Genomic DNA, 26,659 nt, shown 5'->3' with positions numbered 1-26,659 from the left:
ACCCCCTGTGAGCAGCGCACGGCCAGGGGCTCCTGGGGGCCGGGGCAGGGCTCACCCCCGCAACACCCCGGGTGCCCACTGCCCCAACCGGCCCGAGGCGGGGCCCACGCCCAGCAGCCCAGGCTGGCCCGGCTACGCAGGCCAGCAAGGCCGCCTGGATGGCAGGGGACAGGGCTGTGAGGTCACGGCCCCACACGGCCCTCCACCCACTCCCGCGGGGCCCAAGCACCCCAGCTCCCACGCCAGCATCTCTGCCTTCAGCCAGGACGTCCACCAGCAACGGTGCAGGCCACCCAGCCTGCCTACGGCCGGCCGAGCCCCACACTGACCTGTCGGGGGTCCCGCACGCGCCTCGGCTCCGCCGGCCCACGAGCTGCAGGTTCCTGCCGGAAGCAGAGCCCGGACGCGCCCAAAGAAGCCGAGGGGGCGGGGGAGGGAAGACACGACACGACACAACACGGGGACAGCAGATGGGGGGGGGGGGCAAACAGAAAACGTGATGGAGGTGCCACAGCAGCAAGGAAAGAAAAGCATGAGGAGAGGAGCGTAAGGAGGGCCCGCCGTCCCGGGAGGCCCCCGCAGCAGCCTCCAGACCCCTCTGCAGGGCGCCCACGACGGGGCGCCGGGGTGCCAAGGAGCACGGCCTGGGAAACACCAAGCTAACCCATTCCTTAGGAGCCCTCTGGGCCTGCATTCCGCATCTGCAAGATTGTGGCCCGTGAAGGACAGCGCTCCCCAGCTCCTCAGGACAAATACCTCTCCGGGGGCCACTTCGTGCCCAGAGGAAAGGTGGGGAGGCAGAGGAGGAGGTGGCTAAGGGGCGGCCAGAGCTGAATCTTGCCCTGCAGGGGGCACAGGTGGCATCGTCCACTGGGCATGTGCCGGGCCCCCTCAAAGCTCTGCCCGGTCACCCAGAGGGCCCCGGGCTGGGACGGTCCTAGCCTCTGCAGGTGCCTTGTCCCGCCCCCGTGTCACAGAAGCACCTCACATGGAAGTGGGGGCCCATCTGTCCAACTTCCACTCCACGGGCGGGTAAACTGAGGCCCATAGGGGGTACCAGCAACGGGTTAGCCAGGTCAGAGGGACAAAGCTCCCTCCATCCCACGCCGTTTCGGCCTTGTCCCCGAGGACAGGTGAGCACCCACCAGGGACCCCCGCCAGGGTTCACAGGAAGTGGGGGGAGGCAAGCAGGCTGGCACACAGGCAGCAGGAGCCAGGTCCCCAAGCCGGGGCCACCCAGCCTCCATGGACAGAGGGAAATCCTGGCTCCACCAAAAATGACCTCACCTCCCACTCAAAGCAGCGTGCAGCACCTCCTCCAGGAAGCCCTCCATCCTCCCTGTCCAGGCCGAGCCTCCGCTGTCCCAGCCCCTGCGGCAGGCTGGGAACCCTCTGCTCCAGGTCCTCCTCCACGAACTGTGGGGCTCTGGGTAGGGCCCGGCCTATGTCTACAAGACTAGGGAAGGTTCGCACAGGCTCTGCTAGCCTGGACCCAAGGTAGCTGCACCCTTCACCCAGTTACTCAGTCCCACCCTCAGCCGCCCCAGGCGGTGCTACCTTTAGCCTACCGTGGGGTCAGGAGGCCAAAGCCTCAATCTCTTGGCATCGGCTGTAAAATGAGTGCAGATGTCCTGTGAACATCTGATGGGGCCCTGCCAACATGGGGGAGACATCACGGTTCACAGCCGTGTCCCCGTGGAGCAGGCCAGGGCAGAGCACCTGGGGTGGCCCACGGGCACCTCCATCCCCCACAGTGGCAGAAATGCCTCTGCCTGACACAGTCTGGAAAGCAACTGCCCGACTGTCCCGCTGGGCGGCTCCCACTGCCGGGAATCATCACTGGACACTCGGGAGGTGAATGACCCGGAAAGGGCCGAGCTCTGTGCTCTGGACGGGGAAGCGGGCTGCAGTCTCGACAACAGCGTGGCTGGCTGAGGGCTGCTCCTTCCGGACAGTAGACAGCCATGCGCACAGAACGACCCCCGGCAGCCCACGGGGCAGGCTCCCAGCCACGGCGCCTAGAACACACCAGGCCTTCCACCCACCTCGCCCGCCCAGATCCAAGTCTGCCTAGAGACTGTGGCGCCCAGGGCCGCTGATGGGCTGTGGTGGAGATTCACAGCACGTCTCTCCAGAGGTATTTAATTCTAGAGCCTAACATGCAGTATTTTAACATTCCAGGGCTGCCTCTAATGATCAATGCCCCGGTTCAGGGGAAATTACCTCATCTGAGTCCAAAAGTTCTATTTATGGTTCTAATAATCTCTCTATTGATCGCCAGGACTGTTGTCTAATTATAAATCCACTCCCACCCACCCTGAACGCAATCAGTGCACACATAAAACCAACAGGGAGCCTTAAATGTTCACGTTTTACGGTGTGCAGGCCACCGGCGGGGCTGCCCAGCTAGAGGCCAGTGACCCTACCACAGCCCAGGGAGGCTGCACCGGGGCGCTGTGCCATCCCGCCCTCTCCCACCTCCGCTCACCCCACCCCTCCGCCTCCTGGAGCCCTCAGAGCCACGGCCAAGCCGTCTCTCCACCTGCAAGACTGCGCTCAGCTCCCTCCCAGGTAAGGAGCCCCCTGGCTGTTCCCAGCAGCCTCCTCTGCCCCCATACACTTCTCGCTGGGCCCACCATCTCTGACACTTCCCTCCAGGCCCAGCTCAATGCCACCTCCTCCAGGAAGCTGCCCGGCTCTCTCGAGCCCCTCGGCACATTCCTCCCGGGCAGCCCAGCTCTCGGGCCAGGAGGCACCATGGGACTGGCACGGCAGAGGCTGGCCTCGCTCTTCTTGACCTCACTCAGGACTTAACAAATGCAGGAGTCGGAAACAGTGAGGCCACACCCAGGGGGCGTTGTCACACCAACTGGAGGCTAGTTCAGACCCAGAAGTTCTTCCTGGGAGCCCCCCGTGCACCCCAGGCTACTGAGGGCCAGGGAGGCCCCAAGGACAGGGCAGCCTCAGGCGGACCAGCTCCAGCAGCGAGTCACAGGGGGCCAGCTCCCAGCAAGGGCAGGGTCTCGCCAAGGGCCACCCTGGAGGCAGCAACGTCCAGCCAGCACATCTCGGTGCTGTCGGAGGGGCCAGCAAGCCCAGAGGCGGGGGCAGGGCGGGGGTCAGTCCCGCCCAGGGGCTGTACGGACTTTGCCCCAAGAGCTGGGGGCCCTCCTCATGCCTCCATGTCCCACAGCCCCAGGGGGCATGGAGACCCCAGGAGACGTCTGCCTCGTGCTCTATTTCAGAGACACTTGCTGGGCGAGTTGGTGCGGCTGGCGCTGTGGTGACTGGAAAGGCTTTCACAGCCACGCACCCGTCTCCCTGCCCCTGGGGCTCCACGGGGGGCGGACGATACAGCCACACTTGTGCCGCACCGCCACCTGCTCCCCCCCGGCCACGACCCCACCCCCAGCTCTGTCTCCCAGTAAGGCCTCCCCACCTCCATGCACACAGACCAGTCCCTCTGCTTACAGGGTCCCTTCTACTTTGTCGCCTGGTGAGCCCCTATTCCGGGCACGGCTGGGACCCCAGGATAAGGCACCCCACCCCCCCCATGTCGTGCAGGGCTTGGGCCTCCTGGGGAAAGGCCCTCCCGGCGCCCAGCACACCTAGTCCCATGTACCACCAAACCCAAAGCAACTCCCTCCAGCGTCCCAGGAGACCCCTGATCCAATAACCCACCCTCTCCCGACCCCCCCCCCCACCCTGGTACGCCTTCTCTTAGAAGGAAGACTGGGGGGACACAGAGGACACTTGGGAGAAACTCCCACCAGAGAAGCCCTGTGACCAAGGCGGGGCCGGGCCCCCAGCTCCACCCTCCGGAGCTGGGGTCATCTCAGGCCACGGGGCCCTCCCTGGGCACACCCAGCCCAGGTCTGGGGCACCCCCGGCACCCCTGGTGCCCAGAGCAGGTTCCACGGAAGCTATGCCACTGCTGTGGGTGACAATCTGGTGGGCCTGAGGAGGGGAGCCCCGGAGCGGGGAGGGGGGTATCCCGCAGTCACCCAAAAAGAGGCGGCTCCTGAGAGGCCAGGCCCCGTGTAAGCGGGAACGGGGTCCCCACCACCTGCAGGCCCCCCGCTACCCTCCAGGCTCTGTCACCTGTCCAGGGGGCAGAGCTGTGTCACCCAGGGCTGCTGCGCTCCAGGCAGGAGAGCCTGGACAGGGAGTCACCAGGAGGAGATGTTGGATGACGTTCTGATCTTGCCCCAGCAGCCCACAGGGCCCTTCCATCAGCCCACGGCGCCACGCATGCTCTCAGAGTGGCCAAACCGTCCCCAACCACAGGCCTGTGCCAGGTGGAAGCGATGTTCCCTGCCCCCCAGTGACCTCGTAGGCTGACTTGACGAGGGCCTTGGGAATGTCTGGGGCCTCCTCCAAAAGGCACAGCCCCCCTGCTCTAGGGGGAGCCGTGCTGCAGGGCACCCACTGAGCTGGGCGCTCAGCCCCGGAGAGCGCCCAGCCCTGACCGGCTGTAAGCGTCCTGCCTGGTGTCCCAGGGGGCCCACAGCCCACTGTGCCCCGGGCACTCACCAGGCACGTCGGTGGCAGGAAGCTGTTGACCCTCGAGACGCTCCACATGCCCTCTAGGCACTGCTGGGCCTGGATGGTGACCGTGCTCAGTGCCCCGCCCAGGCCGGCAGGTGCCACTGACACCTGGACGCTGGGCCCGGACGGCCAGCCCAGCCCCTTCCTCCTGCCTGGCCCCACTCGGCCCAGCTGCCGCCCCACCGGGCCCACCGGCGCCGGTCCATCCCTCGGGCCAGTGGCGGCACCGGGGCTGGGGGGCATGAGTCCAGGGCCTCCATGGGGGGCGTCAGGGTCCTCGCGGCTGGCGGGCGCCTGAAGCAGCCGCAGAGCCTCCCGTGTGAGCTGGGTCAGGTGCGTGGTACAGACGTCACAGCGGCGCTCAGCCTCCGGGCGACACGCAGGCAGCTCGTCAAGAAGCAGAGCGGAGAGGCACGGGTCCTGGGGGAACAGGGGACAAAGGGACAAAGGGATCAGTGCCTGGGTGCCAGGACTCACTGCCTGGCCCTCACGTCCACGGCGCCAGGCCAGCGTGCGTGGCGGCCGCCGCACCATCCGTAGCTGATTAATAAGCCCCGAGCTGTGTCGTCAGCACACACCCAGCAGGAAATATCATCGGGGCTTGAGGGTGAGACTCGCGGCGCCCTCGACAACTGCCCAGCTCCTCCTGCCGTCACCACCACGCTCGCTCACAGCTAAGGAGGCGTTTGCACGCTCCCGACGTGCAGCCAGCAGCCAAGGCCGCCCAGCCGAGGAGCAGCCAGGGGGCCGGCAGAGCAAGGCATCCACGGCCGGCTGGGGGCGGCCAGCACCAGGGCCCCGGCTGGAAGCAACGTGTATTCCAGAGCCAGTGGAGGTGGGGCTGAGGGGCTGGAGACCCTCCCCCTGCCTTTGCGGCATCTCTAGCCCTGCTCCACAGGGCCGAGCTGGTGATTCCAAGTCCACGGGAAGACAGAGGCTGAGCGCGGCCAGCAGAGACAGGAGGCAAGGCTCGATGGCCTCCACGCTCCATCCCGGGCATGGACTTGGTCCCTGCAGCCCACCCCCTGGCCTGCACTGAGGGGGACACACGGGTCTAACTGCAAGCCTGGTAACCAGAGAGGGCTAAGAACAGGAGCCAGGGGAGCCCAGAAGAGGTCGTCGCCTAGCCTGGAGGTCAGGGAGGGCTTCCTGGAGGAGGTGACATCTCTGGAAGAAAGAAGAGGAGGGAGCCAATCCTCAGAAGGAAACTCACTGGAGGGAAGCTATTAAGAGTCCCATTCCCGGGGCCCAGCCCCTGCACCTCGACCCCCCATCAGGCTCTGCCTCAGCCTCTCCCCGGGGCAGCCCCGCAGGGCTCTGGGTCTATGCTGGGACCAGCCCCTCAGCATCCTTGCCCCTTCCCCGAGGGGCAAGCCCCAACCACAGGTGCCTGGCTGGGACATCCCCTCAGCAGAGCACGAGCCCAGCCCAGCCGTGGCTGTGACCACCCAGGACTTCCCCAGTGTCACCTGACAGAGCAAACCCCAAATGCGGGCCTGGGTCTCCAATTCGGCCAGCTGGGGGACTCAGCCGGCCCCATCCCTCCCCATCACCACAGCCTGGACCCGCTGCAAATCTGCAGAGCCGGGGCCCTCCCCCCTCCCTGGCCACACTTCTCCCAAAAGGTTCTAGGCAAGGCCTGGCTCCAGTCCAGCGGCCCTCTTGGCCAAAAAAGGACTACGACCTCCCCAAACCCTCAGATGCAGAAGCCGTAAGCACCGTGCAGAAGGGGTTGCCTCATTCATCCCAGCAGGGTTCCCCAAGCCTGAGCTGTGGCCAGCCTGACCAGTGTCCACAGACGCCTGGGAGGGCTCCAGAGGGTGACAGCTGGGACAGGGTGGCTTGCCGTGAAAGTCCACTCTGCCGGTCCAGCATCAGAGGGCATCGCTCTGCTTCTGTGTCCCCAGGACAGGCAGACCTCGGAGATATTTCAGTTTCGGTCCAGGTCACCGCAATAAAGGGAGTATTGAAATAAAGCTAGTCACGTGAGGTTTTGGTTTCCCAATTATAAGAGCTATGTTTACACCACGCTGTAATCTTCAGCGTGCAGTAGCATTGTATCTAAACAAAACAATTTAATTTTAAAAAAGAGCACGGATTAAAAAATGACGCTGTCAGAAAAACGGCGCTGACAGACTCGCTGGACACGGGGTTGCCACGAGGCCTCGGCTCGCAGAAAACAGCGCACCTGTGAAGCGCAGCAAAGCAAAGCGCGTCCAAAGGGTGTGCCTGCGCCGCCCCGCGCTCCCGGCAGGCTCGGCCATAGAGCTGCCCCCTCACGTGCCCCCGGGCAGGCCCGGCCGAACGACAGCGTGACCCCAGCCAGGCCAGGCCTTGCCAGCTACCTGATTTACAGGCTGCTCTGGAAGGCCTGGCTTTTCTCCAGCAGGGGCTGGCGGGCCCCAGAGCCTCGGAAGCGCCCAGCGTGTCGGGTCCCAATCAGCGACACCACCCCCGCCTGCTGCTCCCCCGTGGGGCCCCGGGGAGGCCCGGAAACGCCGCGGGGACCCCACTCGTGTTGCCCGTGGGCCACAGATGGAATCCAGACGGCAGCCCAGCCACGCCTGGCTCCCACGGGCCGGCTGTCACTCCATCCCCCACCCCCAACCCCGCCAGTTTTCCAGGCCCAGCCCTGATGACTCTGGTTTTTCCACTCAGCGGGAGGCAGCTAATGGTGGGCTGGTGAGAGGGCGAGGGAGGGCGGCCGCTAGAGCCATTAACCAACTTGAAAGGCGGCCCAGACCCCGCCCGGCCCAGGCCCAGCTGCCCATTGTTCTAGGGCCTCTGCTTCCGGGGAGCCCTGGCATCCCCTCCACGGCCTGCACAAGAGGAGGCGGAAGGCAAGTGGGAAGCGCAGGGCATGGGGGGCTGCTAACAGCCCTGGGCCCCCACCAGACCCCCACCGCGCGGCCACGGCAGCCCCCCGCCCAAGCCCCGCCCCCAGCCGGTCCCGAGGAATTCAGGTGGGACGCCAGGGAGGCCCCAGCGGCCCCAGACCTCAGGCTCTGAGCATCAAAGCCCTACGTGGGAACCACAGGGGTCTGCTCTGGGGGGAGAGGGCCCCCCTAGCTCAAGCACACCCCGCACAGGGAGACAAGCCCAGGGCTGCCCGGTCACCTGCTCGGTGAGCCAACTGAGGGGGTTTCTGCGCTCGTGGCCCCCCAGGTCTCCCGAGTCCTGCCTCACAAGTTCCCAGGAAGGCCAGGCCCACCCCATGGCCAAAGCCCCCTTGAGGGGCCAAGTACCCCCTTGCAGCAATGGCAGCCGAGCCCACCCCTTGGGGGACCCTCCCATCATCACTGCCGAAGGCTGGCTGATCCCCCGGGCCTCGAGGGGCTCCCGGCGTGGGGCAGGCCCGTCTCTCCAACCTGTCTCCTGTCACACACGTGAGATGGCAAAGGCCAACAGGGGGAGGGACCCGCCTGGGGTGACCGCACGGAAAGCCCAGCAGACCCTGAGCCCCTCAGAAAGGCCAGGCAGCAGCAGCTGGGCCACTGAGCAGCCTGGGACAGTCACTGCACGCTGGTCACTCAGAACCACAGCCCTCGCTGGAGGGACCAGCCGGGGGACCGCAAGCTTTGGGCAGGACAGGCCTAGAGCCAGGATCCCCGCCCCCAGCTGCTGGCCCAGCACTCGGGGCTCCAGGGATGGGGCTTCTCCTGGGAGCTGGCACGGGCCACTCCCAGGAAGGGCACCCTGGGCCCCAGAAGGTGAGGGGTGACGGCACCTTCCACACCACCTGCCGACCCCTGGGCAGCCCTCAGGGAGACAAAGGCCCCTCCCCACTCCTCAGCCACCCCTTCCCCCCAGTGCAGCCCACAGTCCTCAGACCCCAGCACAGGGTGGGGAGCTGGGGGACGCCTGGGAGGAGCAGCCCTCCCTCCCCCGGGCCTGGTCTCCTCTCCCAGCCCTGGAGCAGCTCCTGGCAGCTCCAGGGCCCACAGGCCCAAGTTCCAGAATTTTAACCCCTGAAAGCCCCGGCCACCGTGCAGGCTGGCACCCACCCCTCCCCTCCAGAGCCCAGCACCTTCAGAAAAACAGTAGTTTTCCTGTTGCAAAATATTACTTTTAGTTTCCTCTTTGTGGTCTAATCAGACAGATATTTCACTTGCATTTGGAAATTGTTTTTCTTAATTTGATTCAACTTAGCATCGCGTACCACCTACCCTGCACGCTGCCTGGCTTTCAAGGAGCCTCCCCGCACTTAAAAATGATGACTTCTCACTCTTCGCTTTGTTTCTGGGTCTCCAAGTTGCTTTAAGTAATCCTTCCATTTGCTCCTGTGAGGGAGCCCTGGAGGGGGCCGCGCTGCCCCACCATCACCACCAGGAGAGGCCTCCCCAGCCCGGCTGGTCAGGCCCCAGTGTAGGGCAGGAGGGGAGCTGACCAGAAGCCCCCCAACCCACCACCACGGATGCCCCCCTGGGAGGGGGTGGGGAGGGGCTCTATTTCCCAATTCAGAAAAGCCCCCAGGCCGCAGGGCTATGAGGCGACCCTCTCTGAGCCCCCATCACCCCGTCTTTTAAAAGGGGGCCTGGGCACCCACTGGCAGGGCGGCTAGGAGAGCACATGGGCCCAGAGGCCAGCCACACGGTCAGGCTCGACAAGCAGGCACTGAGCAAGGTCCCACCAGCCACAGCTCCCTCCGCCCCATCCTCCCTTCTCTCCACAAACAAAGCAGCTGGGCCGTGACCCCGCGCGGCCCCCTTTTCCGGAGTTGACAACAGGTCCAGGAAGGGACCCCTGGCTGCCGGGCCGGGCGCTGCCCTCCCGGGCTCTGCTGTCGAGGACATTCCCAGGTCGCGTGCAGCGGGCTCGGTTTCCAGCCACACCACAGCCATCCCAGGCCCTCCCTCCCTCCCTCCCACCCAGCCAGGGCCTCACCAGGGGCCCGGCCCCCAGCCCCAGGCCCCACCACCTGCTGGGTCCAGTGGGATGCCTGGAGACCCAAACCCAACCCTCCCTCTGCCAGCCAGGCCACCAGAGACCACCCCGGCCTGCAGGCCTGCAGCTCTGAGGCCCCAAGCTGACACAGGGGGAGGGGAGGGGGGCCGTAGCCTGGCCCACCCAGCGCTGCCCAGCACCCATCCCCAAGACCCTGTGCCAGGCACCGGCCAGCTGGGCAGCTCGGGGCACACACTAGCTCATTGAGACCTCCTCCCCTCAACGGCCTCTCTATCCTCCACACGAGGCCACACAGGGTGGCGGGGGCCCGGGGGGCTAAAGGCCAGACAGGCAGGACGGCCTCAGCGGGTGAGGGTGGTGGAGAAGCAGCTCCACCAGGACACCCGCCGCAGGGTGCGGGGGGGGGCCTGGCGCCCAGCCGGACACAGCCTTCAGTCTGACTGTCCACCTCTGGATGCGAGCACAGCCTGTGGACCTCAGTTTCCTCTTCTGGACAACGGGCCGTGGCAGATCGCACCCCACAAGCCCAGCCACGGCCAGGGCCCCCAATGCCCCGTGGGAGGCTCTGAGTCCCGGCAAAAGGGGCAGGTGCAGAAGCTGAATGGGGCCCCTGCCCCCAGGTGGCCCCAGATACCGTGTTCTCCTGCACACAGGGCCACCCCCGCCCACCAGCCCCTCCGACAAGGCTGCCAGAAGAGCCCGGAACTACGGCTCTTTATCGGAGGGCTTCCCAGGACCCCCCAGGCCCCACTTCTACCCCTGGGCTGGAGCGCAACTGCACTCCACCCCACCTCCCTACCTTCGAACTCATCCTGCTTTCCCCTTGTCACCCTACAGGGCACCCAAGACACAGTCTCCGCATGTGCTCCGGGCAACCCCACCCTCGAGCTCTTGATGCTCCGCCCCTGGAGACCCTCACCCCACCTCTGGGCTAATTCCAGCCCAGATCAAATACCACCTCCTCCAGGAGGTCCTCCTGGGTGCCCCTTTCCAGAGCCCTCCCTCCCAGGGCACTTTGGTTAAGAGCACAGACTTCAGAGGTGGAGAAGCCAGGGTGCGTGGCCTCGGGCAAGTCACTCACACCCGTGTGTCCGCTACTTCCTCCCCTGGCACGTGGGGTGGTGGAGCTAAGCACATAATTCCCAGAGGCCGGCTCACTGGTGACGGGTTTTGAACAGGCCAAGTATGTGGGGCTGACGGGGATTCCAGGAAGCAAAACTGGGCTGTGGCCTCGCACCAAGGCTGTGTGGGGGAGGATGGTGACGGGGAGCCTAGGACGGGGCAATTCGGAAGGAGCTGACTCTGCAGCCCACACCCCCGAGCAGGGCACGGGGCAGGGCCAGCGCCCGGCACGCTCCACCCGGAAACGGAGGCAGTTGCGCAGGCCAGCATCCATCACACGGGATCAGAGGTGAACGCACACGGCGGTGTAAGGACGTCCACCCAAGGCGGACACAGCAGCCTGTCACGGGGCCGTGTAGGGCCGTAAATCCACCAGCCCCAGGCACCCAGCTGAGTCCACCCACCCCTGCCCCAGCCCAGCGCCCACAGCCAAAGCCTGGGATGCTGCCCAGGGGGGCAGGGACCAGACCAGATGAGTCCGGGGAGCCCTCCCAGGAGCCCTGCTGTCCACATTGGTCCCTCGGCCACAAAACGTAGCACCAGAAGCGAAAGCGCCCCTTCACCCAGAGGGGGCCAGAGTGTCTACTCAGCCCAAGGATGCTGTTCCCAGGCAGGGCAGCTGAGGTCCTGCCAAGAAGCGACCACACCACAGGAGCTGGGGCCACAGGAGCTGGGGCCACGGGAGCTGGGGCCACGGGAGCTGGGGCCACGGGAACGGGGGCCACAGGAGCTGGGGAGAGAGGCTTGTCCGCCACGCGTCCACCCAGCGGGAATGAAGATCACGGGGCTCAGAGGTCAGGGCTCAGGGGTGCATGACCAGAGAGCAGCTCCCAGAGGGTCCCAGACAGCCCAGACTGGCTGCTTCCAGAAACCTGACAGGGGACAGCCTGGCCCTGAATGCCACCCCCCACCGCACAGGTTCCCCGTCCCCAGGAAGCAGACGAGTGGACGGAGGCCAGACGCACTGAGGGACACTCGATCCACTTCCATCCTGTTTGTTTATTCATACCCCGCACCTTCTTGCACAAAAACTGCGGTGGCTTCCAGGAATTACTCGGCATAAATTGGAAGTGAAACCACGTGGCTAGAGACAGTCATGTTAGAGCAGCTAGGAACGATCAGTTCCCACAGATGTGTGAGAAAGGGCCCATGCGGTTGGCGGAAGCTGAAGACTGCATTTGCTGTGAGCTTCCTGGCAGGCAAAGGAAAAAGGAAACTAGACTTTCCTTGCCATTCAAGACGACAACCAGCTCTTCCAACTGCCAAGTAAAAGATCCCTTCAGGACACTCGAGGGAGCCTTGAGAAGGCCCCAGACCCCCTCCCTTAAGCCATGCCAGACCAAGACAAGCCCCCGGAAAGGCACTGAGCAGCCCGAGGTACAGGGGTGACACCCTGACCCTCCCCCTTTCAGCAGAGAGGCAGTGAGGAAAGTCACCACAACTCACTCCCCTGCTCAGCCCCAGTGCTGACTGCAACTGGACTCCCCTCAAGAAGCTCCCTACCCCAGACCCCAGCCGGCCCCCAAAGCGCCATCTCCGCCTCCGGCTGACGTTCAGAGGACAGGTGCTCAGGACCCGAAGCTCAGTCCCGCCCCCACTGCCCACCCTCACTCCCCGAAGCCCCAGACCAGCAAGGACCCAAGACGGGCACACGGATGGGACCAGAGGAAGTTCCCAGGGACAGCAGGGGACACCAGCTAGACCACCGCCCACCTAGGGAGGAGGGGGCCAGGGCAGGGTGTGGAGGGGCCGGCCGAGGTCTCGCAGAGGCCAGGTGGCAAGGCCAGGCCTGACCGGCCTCCTCCCTCCTCCCGCCCAGGCTTGGTCCCCGCGGCCTGATCCCTCCCCGGCTGAGTCATCAGTCCCCTACCAGCTGGGAGAGTGCCCAGCAGCCAGCCCCAGGGAGCACCGGCCCCTCTCACACCTCCCAGCTGCCTCTGGGGCTTGCCAACACCTGGCTCAGCTGGAGAATGCTGTTGACACCAGGCGCCCCGCCCCGGGGAGCCCCCCCAGAAGCTGGCGGAGCTCAGGCCAGGCTCCAAACAGCATGGGGGACACGGGCCCAGGGACTGTGACCCCAGGTGGCAAATGTCCAGCACCAGCTGGGCCAAGCCCCTGCCGCCCCGGGACCCCACCGTGGCATACCAGTGCGGTCAGAGCTGGGGGCGGTGGGGACAGACCACGCAGGCGTGCTGGGGGTGGTGACAGAGGCCCACCACTCCTGAGCCAGGCTCCAGAGAGAGATGGGAGGGTCTCCAGGCCTCTAGCCTTGGAAGCCTGGTCACTCCCCCCGAGCTGTGCCCAGGGTGAGCCCACGGCCTCCCGGCAGCCTTCAGACTCGCTGTCCAGCTTGGCGAAAAACACGAACCAGTGCTGGGGCTGCACGGGTGGGCAGTGGTTCTGGAATTCGCAGGGTGAGGGAGGACGAGAACCCCCTGTTCGGGTGAGCGAGAGATTCCCAAGATCGAAAGGAGAACTGATCACTTCCCCCATCTGAGCACTAATCAATTCAGTGCCGTGTTGACACGTGGACGTCACGGGTTCCAGAAGAGTCACCACCTCCACGCGATGCGTCTGGGCGGCAGCTGGAGCAGATCCCCAAGCAGGATCCCTGCCCCCCACAGCTGCAAGGGGCTGGGGACCGCCATCCTCCACAAGGGCCTCATATGGGGCGGCGGGGAGAGCCAAGATCCAGTCCAGCAGCCCTCGGGGTGAACACAGCAGGGTGTGGGAGGCAAGATCTGGTCACTCAGTCGTTCAACAAACGTTTCTGGGTGACCCAGACCCCATGCCTGCCCTGACAGAGCTCCTGGCCTGGGGGTAGCACACTGGCCACAGAGACCACACAGTGGCCGTGGAGTGTGGGAAAGGCTGAGAAAAGGCAGGGCCGGGTGGCAGCAGGGGTAGCCTCTGGGAGGACGGTGGAGATGTGGGGGAGGCAAAGCTCGGGGGAGGGGAGGGGAGGAGAGGTTCACTGCACATGGAGGGCCACCAGGCTCTGTGCCAGGAGCTCAAAGTGAGGCCACTCAGTGAGGTCCGAGTCCCCCACCACCGTCAGCTGCCCAAGCAGGGCTCAGGGCAACTCAGGCTGTACGGTTCCACCAAATGAGTATGGGTGGGGGTGGGGGGGTAAGTCTGTCAAAGGGGCACGGGGGTGGGGAGTCTGTCAAAGGGGCACGGGGGGGGGGGTCTGCCAAAGGGGCGCTGTGGCAGACCACCATGCAATGAAGAAGGGGCCCCGTGCCCAGGGGCTGTGCCTTTCGGGGGGCCTCGGTCTGGGCTCAGTCTGGCAGGGTCCAGGTGGACAGCAGGACCCAGGACTGGCCAGGGACCCTCCTGAGGGCTCCACAGTTCAGAGAGTCCCCTCTGGCTGCCCTGAGGGCGGGCAGCTGTGGGTGGGCTGGGCCGGGGGACAATGACAGGGGCCTGCAGGAACTTGGTGACCAGTTTGCCAGGGAAGGCTGGGGCCTCAGGTTCTGACTCGGGGGATAGAGTGGCCAGTACTAAGCTGGAGGGCGCTCAGTCGTGGAGGAGAGGAAGGCCTGGCTTTGGTCCCTGGGTGGGGGGTTCTGGGAGCTCCCAGCAGAGGCCTCTCAGAGGCAGGGGCAGGGAGAGCAGAGCAGGGAACTGGCAGGACCACCTGGGGAGGCTGGGGCAGGGGGAGGGGGCCTGGGGAGAAGCAGGGCATCTGCAGCGGGGCCCACGGGAGGAGCGGCCCGTGGAGGCCACAGGACAGTCCGAAGGGCGTGCTCCAGGCCACGCAGGGGTCCGAAGGGGTCACTCAGAGACAAGGCCTTGGACCCTGGTGAGAGCAGAGGTGGCTCCGTGGAGGCCCAGAGGCCCCAGCCTGGCATCCCGTCCACAACCAGGCCCACCACCCCTCCCAGTTCAGGCAGGACGGTCTCTGGGCTCCAAGCTGGGCAGGCAGAGCATGTTCCCTCCCCCACGGCCCCCAAGGACACTGGGGCTCCAAAGCAGGGGGCACAGTCCTATCTGCTCCGCATGGATGAGGTGCCTGGGCGGGAACCACGGTCATCCTCACTGCCCAGGTGCGGAAACTGAGGCAGGCGCAGGGAGGAGGGAGCAGAGGCAGCAAGGGGGAGGCGGGCCCTCCACCCAGGCCGCCCGCCCACCTCCCATGGGCACCAAAGACCTGGGCACAGCATGACCCCCGAGCCTACATCCCAGCAAAAGCAACAAGGGCTGAGGCGTACGGGCCAGCCCGTGCCAGACGTGGCCCAACACACCTGTGAAAGGGGTGCGAAGGTGGTCCCAGGTACAGAGAGGGAAACCGAGGCCACGAGCTCTCAGCGAACCTGCCCAAGGCCCCAGCCTGGAGCTGGCAGCTGGCAGGAGGGTGGACAAGGAGCCAGCGGGGAGTCGAGCCCCGGCAGGGTGCCTCAGGCAGAGGATGGGGTGGCCGTGAAACATCACATCCCTCGACCCTTGCAAGGCTCCCTCCCACCTGGGGCAAGGGCCTCTCAGCCAGGCTGGGGTCCCAGCTCCACCCTCATCCCAGGCCATGGGAGCCCAGCAAGCCACCTCCGGACCGGGGCGTCCCCAGATGCCCCAAGCACGGGACTAAGTGAGATGACAGCCAGCAAAGTTCTCTGTAAACTGTGAAGTACCGTTCTCACAAAGCTCATCTCCTCACGACGAGAAACCAGAAAGGGCCCTAGGGAAAATTCTAGACCACAAACTACATTCCAGTGCCTTGTCAGCCTCAGAGCAGAGCCCAGTGCCCCTGGACCATCGGGCCAGACTCCTGGGAGGCCCCCCTGGGGCTCACCCAGAGCCGGGCACACGCGGGTCCCCCCGGCTGCCCCAGCCTCCTTCGCAAACTAAAAGCAGAAGCAGCTGCACAAGCCCATCCCGGGCACCGTCTCCCCAGCCTGCCTGCAGGAAGCTCTGGGGCAGGCCGGGTGAGGCTGCAGGCTGTGCGCGCATCAGCCTGGGTCACACAGGACAATGACACCCGCCAAGGCCCCAGCCACCTTGTCCCATGTCCCACGGCCCGGGTGGCTCAGTCCAAGGGCCTGAAGCCCCCTTGGGCCCATTCCCACCCTCTCTGGAGAAACAGTGGATGACGGGGCCCTCCCTTCCTCAGGCACAGCGCCCTACAGGTTGGACAGCACCCCAGAAGGGCCCCTGGAGGCTACCCCCATCTGACAAAGGAGGAAATGCAGCGGGGGAAGGGGCCAAAGAGATCAACAAAGCCAGAGACCCTGGTCTGCTGCGTGAACAGGCCGCTGGGTGCCAGGGACAGCTGGGGAAGGGGGTGAGCCCTCACCTGGCACTGAGGGGTACCCAGTGTCAAACGCCAAACTCGGGGAGGCCAGGGGAGGTGGAAGGTGAGCACTGTGGGTGGTCCAGGGCCTTCCCTGATGAGCTGTCTGCAGGAAACGACCACTGAGACCTCCAGATGAGGGACCCCGAATCCACCGGCGACTGGTGTGACCTGCAGCTCTCTCCACCAGTATCCCCTGCCCACCTGCGACCCACCGGCCACATGTCCAGCACCACCAGGCAAAGCCCAGTTCAGTCACTAAAGCCTCTCCTCTCTCTGGCCTCAATTTCCCCTAACGGGGTAGTAAGATGGCCCTGTGGCCCTGTCAGGCCCCCAGGCGTCTAGCCCAGAACACCCTCTCCTGGGGCCGTGAAGGTCTTCTCACGTCTTTTCAACCAGATTCAGGCCATGTGGGGCACAGAGCGTGGCAAGGCTGCACCCTGCTCAGGGCAGCAGATGCGGGAGCGTGCAGCCCCACCCCAGGACGGGCCACAGGCCCCCTCCCCTGACCGCAGAGCGAGGGTGCCCAGGACACAAACCAGACTCACATCCCCACTCCCAGTGCCACGGGGAGCACCGCTGGACCCCAGGAGGCCGGGGTCTCGCCCAGACAACAGGGCCTCCTCGGAGAACTATATTTAGATTCAATGGGGATTATGCAGGCTTACTTCCCAGGACAGCTTTCAGAAAGGCTGCAGGTCGGGCGGGAAGGGCTTCCTCTGGAGAACCCCCCCCCCCCCCAGCCCCCAGCTTCCCAGGCTGTGCAAACTTCCAGAGCGCATTGTTCCTGGAACAATGGTCCCTGCTCCTTCCAAGACCAGGGCAAGCCCGTTGGCTACAGAAGTCGGCAGAGCGCCCTCCCCTGGCCAACACCTTGGCAGCTGGGTCTGGAGCCTGGGGGGCCAGATGGGTGGCCACTGCCTAAAGTGGCAGAGCCCCAGGCTGTGGGCCACACGCAACTCTTAGCCATGGCCCTGGGAGGGGACAGGGAGGAGGCCCCCCCCTCTCAACAGCTGGCCCACCCTCTGGCCCTCCAAGCCCTCCTGCCCCAGGTGTGCAGTTTCCAGACACTTGGCTGGGGGCCCAGGTGCTCCAAGGGCAACAACACACCAAATAACCTCTTGCCGCTGGCAACGCAGGAGCTGTCCCGCCCGGGGTGGAGGCCCCGCCGTCTCCCCCTCTTCTCCCTCTCCCAAACACACACTCGGCTTCCAGCTGTGGGACATCTGCAGCAGAAACGCCCACCCAGCCCCTCCCATCAGACAGTGGGACCCTCTTAGGATGAAATGCCCCAACTCACACACAAGGTGTTAACAGACGGGAAACCGAGGCCCAGAGAAGGGAAGGGACTGGCCCCAAATCCACGGTGGAACCTCGCCTCCCTCCGGGCCCCGAAGACTCCCAAGTGTCAGCATAGAACCCGTCCCAGGGGCCGACCTGAGGAAGGGTCACTTACCCGGAGGGGTGTCCCGGGCCCGCCGACCAGCTTCCACGCCTGTCGCTTGAGCTCGGCGAGCTTCGTGTGGCAGTGGCGGCACCAGCCGCCTCCACCAGCCGAGTGGCCCTGCTCCGCGCCCGCCCCAGCGCCCTCGGGCGCAGGGCGGCTGCCGCATGGATCCTGCTCGGGCCCGGCGGTCAGTCTCTTGCGGGGGGGCACCTCCAGCAGCTGCAACGTCTCGCGGGCCGGGCCGCCCTCTGTCACCTGGTGGGGGGGGCAGAAGGGGACAGTGAGCTTGGGCCGCTGGGCGGCGCCACCCCGGTACCCAGCACCGGAGACTCCAGACCTCAGAGCGACCCAGGCCGAGTGACTCACTCGACAAAGTTACGAGCGCTGGGCACGAACCTGCAGCGCAACGTGTTCTTCCATCCCGGGAGGGCTTCATTGCCCGCCCCCCCCCCCAGCAGGAGGCCCGTCGCCACCCGCGCTCCGCTCCAGGCCCGGCCCCCAGGGGCCGCCGCGCACCCTGCCAGTGTCCTCTGCGTCCCGGGCTCGGTCCCGGGCCGTCCGCCGGCCCCCCGTCGCCCGCCTCCCTCTCGTGCCCCGCTGCGCGTACCGCGGGCTGCGCCGCACACAGGGGGGCGCCGCGGCTGCCCATGGCCGGGACGCAGGAAGGGCTGGGCCGTCGCTTTGGGGCCACGAGGGCTCTCCGGGGTCGCCGCGGCTACGTGATCCGGCCTGAGGACGCCCCCATGGCGAGGCCGGCCGCTCCGAAGTTCGCGGAGCAGGCAAGTGGCGGAGAGCGCGATGGCTGTGGCGGCGAGCGCGCTCGGAAACGAGGGCGGGGCCGGGGACTCCGGGGGCGGGGAGGGGCGGGGCTCCGGGAGAGCTGTCCCGCCCCGCCCAAGCCCTCGCTCGGCAGTGTGTGGGGGAGGGGGTCCCGCAGCGCCGCGGCCGCACCCACTCCGAGGCCCCCAACCTGTTAGGCGAGTCCCAGCCCGAGGGAGGGGCGCTGGGGGCCGCGATGAGATACCCCGTACACGCGCGCGTATGCGCCTTCCTGCTCCTCTCCTGGGACACTGGGGTCTCCTGGGAGGCCCCAACCCACTCGTCACTTTACAGCCGAGAAAACTGAGGCCGCGGAGGGGAAGGTCTTGCCCAAGGTCACACAACAAAGTGGAAGGGAACCCCGGCCCCCAGGCTCCCGATCGCTTTTTCCTGAAAATCCAGCGCACTCCGCGTGTCGGTGGCCACACTTTGGGTCTAACTGTCACGCATGGGTGAGCATCGCCGGGCTCTGTGCCTCGGAACGTGCAGCGCCCATGCCAGTCTATCTGTGCCTAGGCGTGTCTGCAAACGGCACGCGAGTCTTTGCAGCCGCGCGTGTGCAAGAAGGCCGGTGTGCGCGCCGTGCGCCCGGGAAGAGGGAGGAGGTGGCCCTGGGGGTGTGCGCGGGACCTGTTGTCAGCCGGCCGGGCAGATGGGAACTTAGCTCCGGAATTAATTGCCTGTTAGTCTCCGGCTGGGAGGTCGCCCCCCTTCTCCGGCGACCAGTTGCTCCCGCTCCAGCTCAGCCCTAAGTGTCTTCGCTATTCGAGGCGGCAGGCGGATCCGGGTCCGGCTCTGGGTCAGCCAGAAATCCAGGGTCGGGCTCCGCGGGCGCGGCCACCCGGTTTCTCGCGACGCGAGCGCCCCCTGCTGGCCGCCGCGCACCCGCCGCCGCGAGGCTCGGAAGAGGCCTCGCGCCACACGTCCGGGGCGAAGAGGTACGCCGGGGGAGGGGGGCTAGAAGGAGCGGAGCCAGAGCAGAGGGCGGCTGGAAAACCGCGGCCCAGGCGGAGACCCCAACCGCAGCTCCCCGGCACGCAGTGCGACCCTCACACAGATTCGAGCCGCTCCCCGCCTCTCCTGAGCCCCTCAAAACGACTCCTTCTTTATGTTTTGCCCACCCTCCCTTTCACTAGAAAGGTCCTCTCCACCTACGCACTCACTCCCCAGAAAAGAGTGGAGCGGGGTGATCTGCCCCTCCTGGCTCTCCCAGTTGTTCTTGGCCTGCAAAGCGGCGAGGGGAGCATAAAGTGGGCAAAGGGTCCCCACTCTCACTCCACGGTCCCACGTCGTCCAGCCCCTTTCCACTCGGCCTGGACGCCGAAGCTCTTCTCCTTTTCTAGCTCCTCGAAGGAAAGGGGCGTCACCCCCGTCCGGATCTGGGTACCGCGGGACATCGCAGCCCCCGCCCCTCAACTGCTCTGGGACACAGACACACACATACGCAGGCCCGGGAAGCGCGACTCTATAGCACGCCGACGCACACACTCCTCACCTGCACCTCCGGAAACACATCGGCCCCAGGAGCCCTTGTCCTATGCCCGGGGCCGGCCACACCCGCAACTTCGTTTGTCCGCACGGCTGCGGCGCTTCCAGAAGCACACGCTCACACCCTACACCCGGGTTCCCGGGGACGGCCAGACACGGTCCCGCGGAACCTGGACCACCTCGGGACTCGGGATCAGCCGCGAGACCCGCGGCCCCCAGCCTTTCCCTCCCCAGCAAGGCGCGCGGTGGGACTCGGAGTCCCTGCGCTGCGCTCTCCTCCCTCGCCGACAGTCCCCCGCTCAGGACGCCTCGCTGAGGGGAGAGAGAGAGATAGGACAGCACTAAGGGGGAAAAGTGCGGCCCGGCCTGCGCGACGCTGCTCGGGACCTGCCGCCTCTTTCCCGGCGCCGCACCCTGGGCCGCGGGAGCCGCGCCGCAAAGTAGCGGGACGGCGCCTCTGCCGCCAGCCGGGTCCCGCCGCCCGGCCCTCACCTTGGCTCGCCGCCGCAGGAGGTGGCTGGTGAACCCCAGGATGATCTCCGAGTCCAGGCAGAGCGCCCCCATCTCCAGCAGGCTGGGCGCCTTGCGGGGCGCGCCGCGGGGCGGCTCGGGCGGCCCCGGCAGCGCCATGGAAGAGCGGAGCGCGGGGAGCAGCGGCGCCGCCGCCGCCGCCGCCGCCGCCGCCGCCGCCGCCGCCGCCGCCGCCGCCGCCGCCGCCGCCGCCGCCTCCCCGCCCGCGCGCTCACTGGCCGCGCGCCCGCCTCCGCCGCGCTCCGCACCGCGCAGGGCAGCCCGCCAGGTCCCCAGTCCTCCGCGGCCCGCGTCGGCGGCCCCTGCGCTGGCTCCGCGCCGCGCGCCCCCGCGCTCCGGCCCCGCCCGCCCGCGCCGACAGCGCCCCCTCCGCCAGAGCGGCGAGCCAGACTCCTGGACACGCACACCCGAGGAGGAGGGGCGGGGGGCGAGTACCCTGCTGGCCCTGGGGCGGAGGATGGGGGCCCGGACCCGGCCTGGGTCCGCACCCCCTTGCTTCGCGCGCCTCCTACCGGGTGCTGTGGCCGGGAAGCACAAGGTCCGGGCGGCAGCGCCTAGCGGGATTCCGCAAAACCCCGGCGGACAGGGGGCGTGTCGTGACCCCTCCCACTCCAATCCGCCCTGGGGACTCCGCGCCTTGGGGGTCCCAGTCCCTAGACATGTGTAGGGAGCCCAGTGACCTTGCGCTCCCCCCTCTCCCCATGCTCCACAGCGCTCCTGTCTGGGGCCCCTCCTCGGAAGCTCCCCATCCCACACCCCAGCCTCGGTCAACGGACTCCTAAGGCCCGTCCCACCAGGACCTTAGAGCGCCTCCACTCCAGCACCCCGATTCCGCAGCCACCTGCAGCCTTCTCTGCCCTTGACCTGAACCTCCGGCCGTTCCTGGAATTCCTGCGGGCTGGAGGATCCCTGCTATTCGCCAGGCGCGACCAAATTTCGGAGTCCGTGGCGGGACGCTCGGGGATCAGGGGCTGGGTTCTACCGGGATACAAACTCAGGCCCGAATCCCGCGCTCCTTCAGTGCGCAGCCCCCCAGCCTCGCAAGCTGACGGGCGCCCTCTGTGGGCGCAGGCCAGGAGGCGGGACGCCTGCCTGGGGAGGGTGGAGCCCCGGGACAGGGTTTCCTAAACAACCTAGGCCCACGGCGAGGTCTTTGGGAGTTAGCGGGGTGGGTATTAGGCAACACTGCCGGGGGAGATGGACCTGAACAGGATGCGGAAGGTAAGCAGGCATGGAGAGAAGACCAGAGAAGCGAGGGCCTGGACGTCACAGCGCTGGGCCCTTTCAGAGGCGCAGGTGCGCAGATGGCCTGAAATGACAGCTGGGCTGGGCCAGCCCCGCAGCCCCCTCTGCCCCCTGGAAAGGACCATGGACTCTCCCTACTCACCCCTCTTCCGCCGCCGGGAGACCCTCCTGCTTCACGGCGTTCCTCCCCTGACACTCCAGTGGCAACTGGAGGACATTGTCTCCACCTGACTGCACCCGAAGGACTCATCATAAACACCTTATCTGCCCGGCGCAGGGCTGGCCATTACCACTGCTCTGCCCCACCCGGGCCTCGCGTCAGGAGAGACACCCCGGGAGGAGCTGCCCGCCTCCCCATCCCCGTGGCCACTCCTGGCCTGGGGCAGAGATCAGGGCAAAAGCCACAAGGAGGCCCGGAGTCGCCCACTCCCCCTCCTCAGCCCCTCCTGTCGGCCACTGGAGGCCACCCTGGGGACCTCCCACCCTCCTCCCTCCCCACCTCTCCAAGACCCTGATCCTGGGGCGCTTCCTCCGGTGGACCCCGCTCTTCTGGGAGGGGGCTGCCACCTTCTCAGTGGATTGATTAAAGCCATCGTGGGGATTTTTTTTAACATTTAATTTACCAAGCACGCCACGGCCAGTCAGAGCTGTCCCCGGGGAAATCTAGGCCAAGGGAGCAAAGGAGAAAAACCCCTGCAGTTGAGTGGAGCTCTGACAGGATTAATTGCTGGACTCGGCTTCCAATCAGACCCCACATGGCAGTATTTCAGGACAGCGGGAGGACACCAGGATGCAGTGGTCAGAGTCCTGGACCGGGCATGGGGAGCCTGAGCCATACCCCCACCTCACCACGACCTGCTGGGAACATTGGGAAACGCCCCCAGCTCCACATGCAACCCAAGTTCCCGTGGGTGGTCTCCAGCCCACCCCCAGCCAGCCTTTCTAAGAGGGGCCAAGCCCTTCCAGCCAGCCATCTGAGAGCTGGGCCGGCATCCTGACATGCGTCCACGTTGCACTTTGGAAGATGAATGCCTGGCAGCAGCCTCTATGATGGTGGCAAAGGGGACCAGTAGGGAAACGGCCAACAGATCCTAATACTCGATCCTCGCTGACAGTAGACACAGGTCAAAAACCAGGGGATCCTGGAAAGAAGCCCAGACACCGTGTGCAGCAGGGTCAGGTTTGCGTTTCTAGAGAACATTTATGCCCATAAAGGCCTGGACCTTTCCTGGGAGAGACGCAAGGGACAGGTAGGAGTTGTTGCTTCTGCGGAGAGGAGAGGGTGGGCCGGGGAGAGGCTTCTCTCCACTTTCTCCCCGCCCCCCCCCCCCGTCTGGTTTTAACTCTTGCAGGGCATTTAAACCATGAGTGTGGGTGTTTAATAAAGAGTTCAAGAAGGATTGCAGGGCTTCCCTGGTGGCGCAGTGGTTGAGAGTCCGCCTGCCGATGCAGGGGACACGGGTTCGTGCCCCGGTCCGGGAGGATCCCACATGCCGCGGAGCGACTGGGCCCGTGAGCCATGGCCGCTGAGCCTGCGCGTCCGGAGCCTGTGCTCCTCAACGGGAGAGGCCGCAACAGTGAGAGGCCCGCGTACCGCAAAAAAAAAAAGGATTGCAGTGCCTAAGCTGCCAGAGATAAGATGATCTGAGGTCCTCGAACTAGGACCCCACTCAGCATGGAGCAGCCCCTCCCTCCCCTCCATGGGCAGGGTGGGGGAGGGAAAGAAACCTTCCCCCTTATCTCAAGGGGGGCTTGGGACCCTCCCAACTTCTCCAAGTCTGGTCAGCTCGCCAGGCGCCCCCTCAGCACCCCTCCAAGAGGCTGGGCTCATGTCTGGGGTGGGTGAGGGGCGCCTCAGGAGGGCGGCCCGTGATGACAGCCCCACCGTGTCCGCAAGGGAAGCCCACCTCGGCTCAGGGCAGGGTCTCCGGGGGGGTTGGGGGGGCAGGCTTCAGGTCAGGAGAAGATCAGCCATGTTCCCAGTTCTCCTTCAGGGGTGGCTGAGTGCTGGGGGCCACTCATTTAATTTTCACAACAACTCTAGCAGGGGGTGTTACTGCGACCCCCAGCACACAGATGAGGAAACAGGCAGAGTGGGGAACTAAGTTGCCAGAATGCCTCCCAGGCCGTCTGGATCCGGCGTCTGTGCAGGAGCCCCTTCACCCCCAGGGCCAGGCCTCAGTAGGGCAGCTGTGGAGGGCAGGACATGGCCTTGACCTGGGGGCTCTCAGCCGGGGGTCAGAAGCAGGAGGCGAGGATGATCACATCCCCACCCCCACCCCTGCCGCAGTGGGCTGCAGGATAAGGGTGTGTCAAGTAGAGAGAGAGAGAGACCAGCAGAGTCAGGCCGGCGCCCTGTGGAACAGGGACCCTCACTGGTCACTGGGCCAGCACCCCCCCTGCCCTCTGCCCCGCACCCCTGCCCAGCACCCCACGCCAGGAGGAGCCCCAGGCCCAGAGAGATGGGACCACTTCCAGCAGCGTGGTTTCAGCACCTCGGCCAGCGCCGTGGCGCAAGGGCCCGCCCCTTGCCCCTTTCTTCAAGTCACGTGGGGATGGGCTCAGATAAGGGCAGTGGAGGAGGGGCCTCCTGGGTGCTGGGTTTTCCATCATTCACTCGCTCATTCGTTCACTCAGTTCAATCACCCTGGAGTCATCCTTGACTCCTGCTTGCTCTCGGCGCCCTTGGGTCCTATCCATCAGGATTTCCTGTTCCCGCGCCCTTGACACAATGACCAGAGTCAGACTGCTTTGCACAGCCTGCGCTGCCCATGCCCTGTCCCGGCCACCGTCATGTTTACTGCAGGGGCCCCTAACTGGAGGCTCTGTGACCACTGCCACCTCCTTGGGTCTGCTCTCAACACAGCAGCCAGGGGTGCCTTCGAGCTGGTGGGTGATACCACACCACCTCTCTGCTCAGGACTTTTGCTTCCCTTCTCATGCCCTGGGAGCCCCAGCGTCCCACAGCCTCACAGACTCCTGGCTGTTGCTGAGCACAGCCCCCTCAGGGGCTCATTCCTGTTCCCTCTGCAGGGGACGCTGTTCCCCAGACATCCACTCTGCTCTCTCTCTCTTTTCTGGAAGGTCACCTTCCTGGCAAAGCCCTCCCTACCCACCTTACCTAAAACCCCAAACCCTCCCAATATTCCCCAGCACTGCAATGCTTTAGTTTTCCTCCTCAGCACCTACCCTGTGTTGCTATGAATGTTTCTTATTTGTCTTGTTTACTGCACATCATCCCGTTAGAAAATCGGCTGTTCCTCTCATACCCGACACAGGGTGGACACCCACTGATGGTTGTTGAAGAAATAAAGGCATGCGTGATTCCCAGGCATCCTTTCTGTTGCTAATTCCTGTGTGAAGTCCCATTGCAGAGGGGCCCCTGCCCTCCATCCCCTTCCTGGGTGCAGCCCTTCTGGCCCCCCACCTGGATGTCTGCTCTGGCCTCCTCACACTGGCCCTCCTTCCCACCCGATCCAGAGCAAGGCTGCAGGGTCAGACCCCGACCCTGGGATGACTTGCCCAGACCCGCCCAGCCCAGCCCTAGGTCAGCGGGTTTGACCCGCCTGAGGACACTTCCTGGCCCAGATGGAAGCATTCCTGATCTGTCTGCACCTCCCTAGCTCCCGAGAGGAAATGTACGTGGCACCGAGTGGTCCCCAAACCCTGTAATCAGTGGCCACACCATGACAGCAGCACTCTGGCCCTCCAGCCCAGCCTGCAAGGCTCCCAGCCCCAGTAGAAATTCTGAGGTGCCCCACAGAAAGTGGTGGTCCCTCAGCCAGCCCGCAAGGCACCCAGCCTGGACCTCCTCCTCTTTGGGCTCCGCTCCTTCAACTTCTTTTGTCCTCTTTGCCTGGACTTCCCCCTCATAGCTGACAAACTCCAACTTCAGGGTGCACTCAGATGCCACCTCTTCCAGGAAGGCTTCCAGCCCTAGGCAGAACTAGTCCCCCAGTCCTGGTACTCCTGCCGCACCTGGCATGTTCCTGTGCCCCTCCAGGGCACAGGTGTCACTGATTCCCAGGTGTCAGTGAATGTTTAAGGAAGACAGGAAACCAGTCAGGAAGGTCACCAAGGAGCAGGAGCAGACCCCTCCTCCCCGACTCCCTGGTTGATGGGGTCAGAGGGCAGGAACCAGGACTCTGGGAAGCCAATCCCCTGTGTCCACACAGCCACAGCTGCAATGGGGACACTGCCACTTGTGGCCGGCAGATGGCGCCCCTTGGCCACAGTCTCTGGTGAAAAAGAATGCATCAATATTTAAGAGAGAAACCGTCTGGTTTCCCTCTTATGCAGATAGGAAAACTGAGGCCCTGAGAGGGGCAGGGGCTTGCTTAGACCCCTGAGAGTGAGAGGTGCCAGCCCTGAGACCTCTTCAGCATCCCCTCCACGTGCCTCCCTGTGTCCCCCCCACCCCCACAGGCCTCAGCCCACCCCGACTCCTTCCTCCTCCCTCACCCCCGTTTTTGCTCCGGCTCCCCCTACCCCTCAAAGACCTGGGCTCAACCTCTAGCTCGAGGACAGGCAATGACCAGGGTAGAGGGACACATGGGGGCAGGGGGTGCAAGTTGGAAAGCCCTGGGGAACCCCTAGTGCAGCTGCATCGCTGCCCCGACAACGTGCCAGAAACCTTGCTGCTTCCTGAGGAGCCCGTCTGGGTGACTGTCCCATACAAACAGCTCCCTTCACCTCTCCAGGGCAGGGGCAGAGTCCAGCTCAGCTCTGGATCTGCAGGAACCAGGGCTGGACATGAAGCTGCCCTTCTGAACACAGGTTGGGTGTGTGTGTGTGTGTGTGTGTGTGTGTGTGTGTGCATAATACAGCTTACACAAGAGTGTACAGCATGATGGACCACACACAATGAGCATGCAAACAGCATGAGCTGGTGTGCTGGATGAATAAAGATGGGGGTGCTGAGGGACCCCAGGGTCCAGGCACACCACTGACCATGTCGAGGACATCTGCATGCCTCATGAACCACCATCCCTCACTCATCCTGGGCATGACCATGGGGGTTCCTCAAAGAAAGAAGAGAAGACATTGAGTTCCATGAGCTTAAGTACAGATGCAATTCAGAGAACAATAAGAGAAGCACTTGGAAAATAAAACTGTGATAACAGAAATAAAATTCGAAAGGTTGAAAAATAAAATCAAGGAAATACCCCAGAAAGTAGAAGAAAAAGAAAGAGAAAAATAAGGGGAGGAGAAAGAAAAGAAAATTACAGGATTAGAGTAAGAAGTTCAATATCTGAATAATAGTAGTT

At 65.0% G+C, this 26,659-nt stretch overlaps 1 protein-coding gene across 4 annotated transcripts in view; it reads right to left on the bottom strand.

The window, feature by feature from the left end:
- The window catches only part of KIF26A (kinesin family member 26A), a 41,946-nt gene extending 21,610 nt beyond the window's left edge, over positions 1-20,336 (bottom strand). The window contains exons 1-3 of one of the 4 annotated variants that reach the window (XM_049705837.1): positions 20,109-20,336; positions 17,319-17,564; positions 4,534-4,968 (exon numbers count right to left, since the gene is read on the bottom strand). In XM_049705837.1, coding sequence (XP_049561794.1) covers positions 4,534-4,968; positions 17,319-17,564; positions 20,109-20,246 — 819 coding nt within the window. In that variant the 5' untranslated portion in view covers positions 20,247-20,336. Of the gene's footprint in view, positions 1-4,533; positions 4,969-6,893; positions 7,110-8,714; positions 8,867-17,318; positions 17,565-17,916; positions 18,134-20,108 lie in introns of those variants that run through there. The other 3 variants (XM_033421375.2, XM_049705836.1, XM_049705838.1) reach the window with 3 other exon arrangements.
- Between the last annotated feature and the right edge of the window lie 6,323 nt (positions 20,337-26,659).

Source organism: Orcinus orca, chromosome 2, assembly GCF_937001465.1.
Source record: "Orcinus orca chromosome 2, mOrcOrc1.1, whole genome shotgun sequence".
Taxonomy (NCBI): domain Eukaryota; kingdom Metazoa; phylum Chordata; class Mammalia; order Artiodactyla; family Delphinidae; genus Orcinus; species Orcinus orca.
Note: the sequence above shows the minus strand (reverse complement) of the source record. Positions and strands in the feature narration are given on the sequence as shown.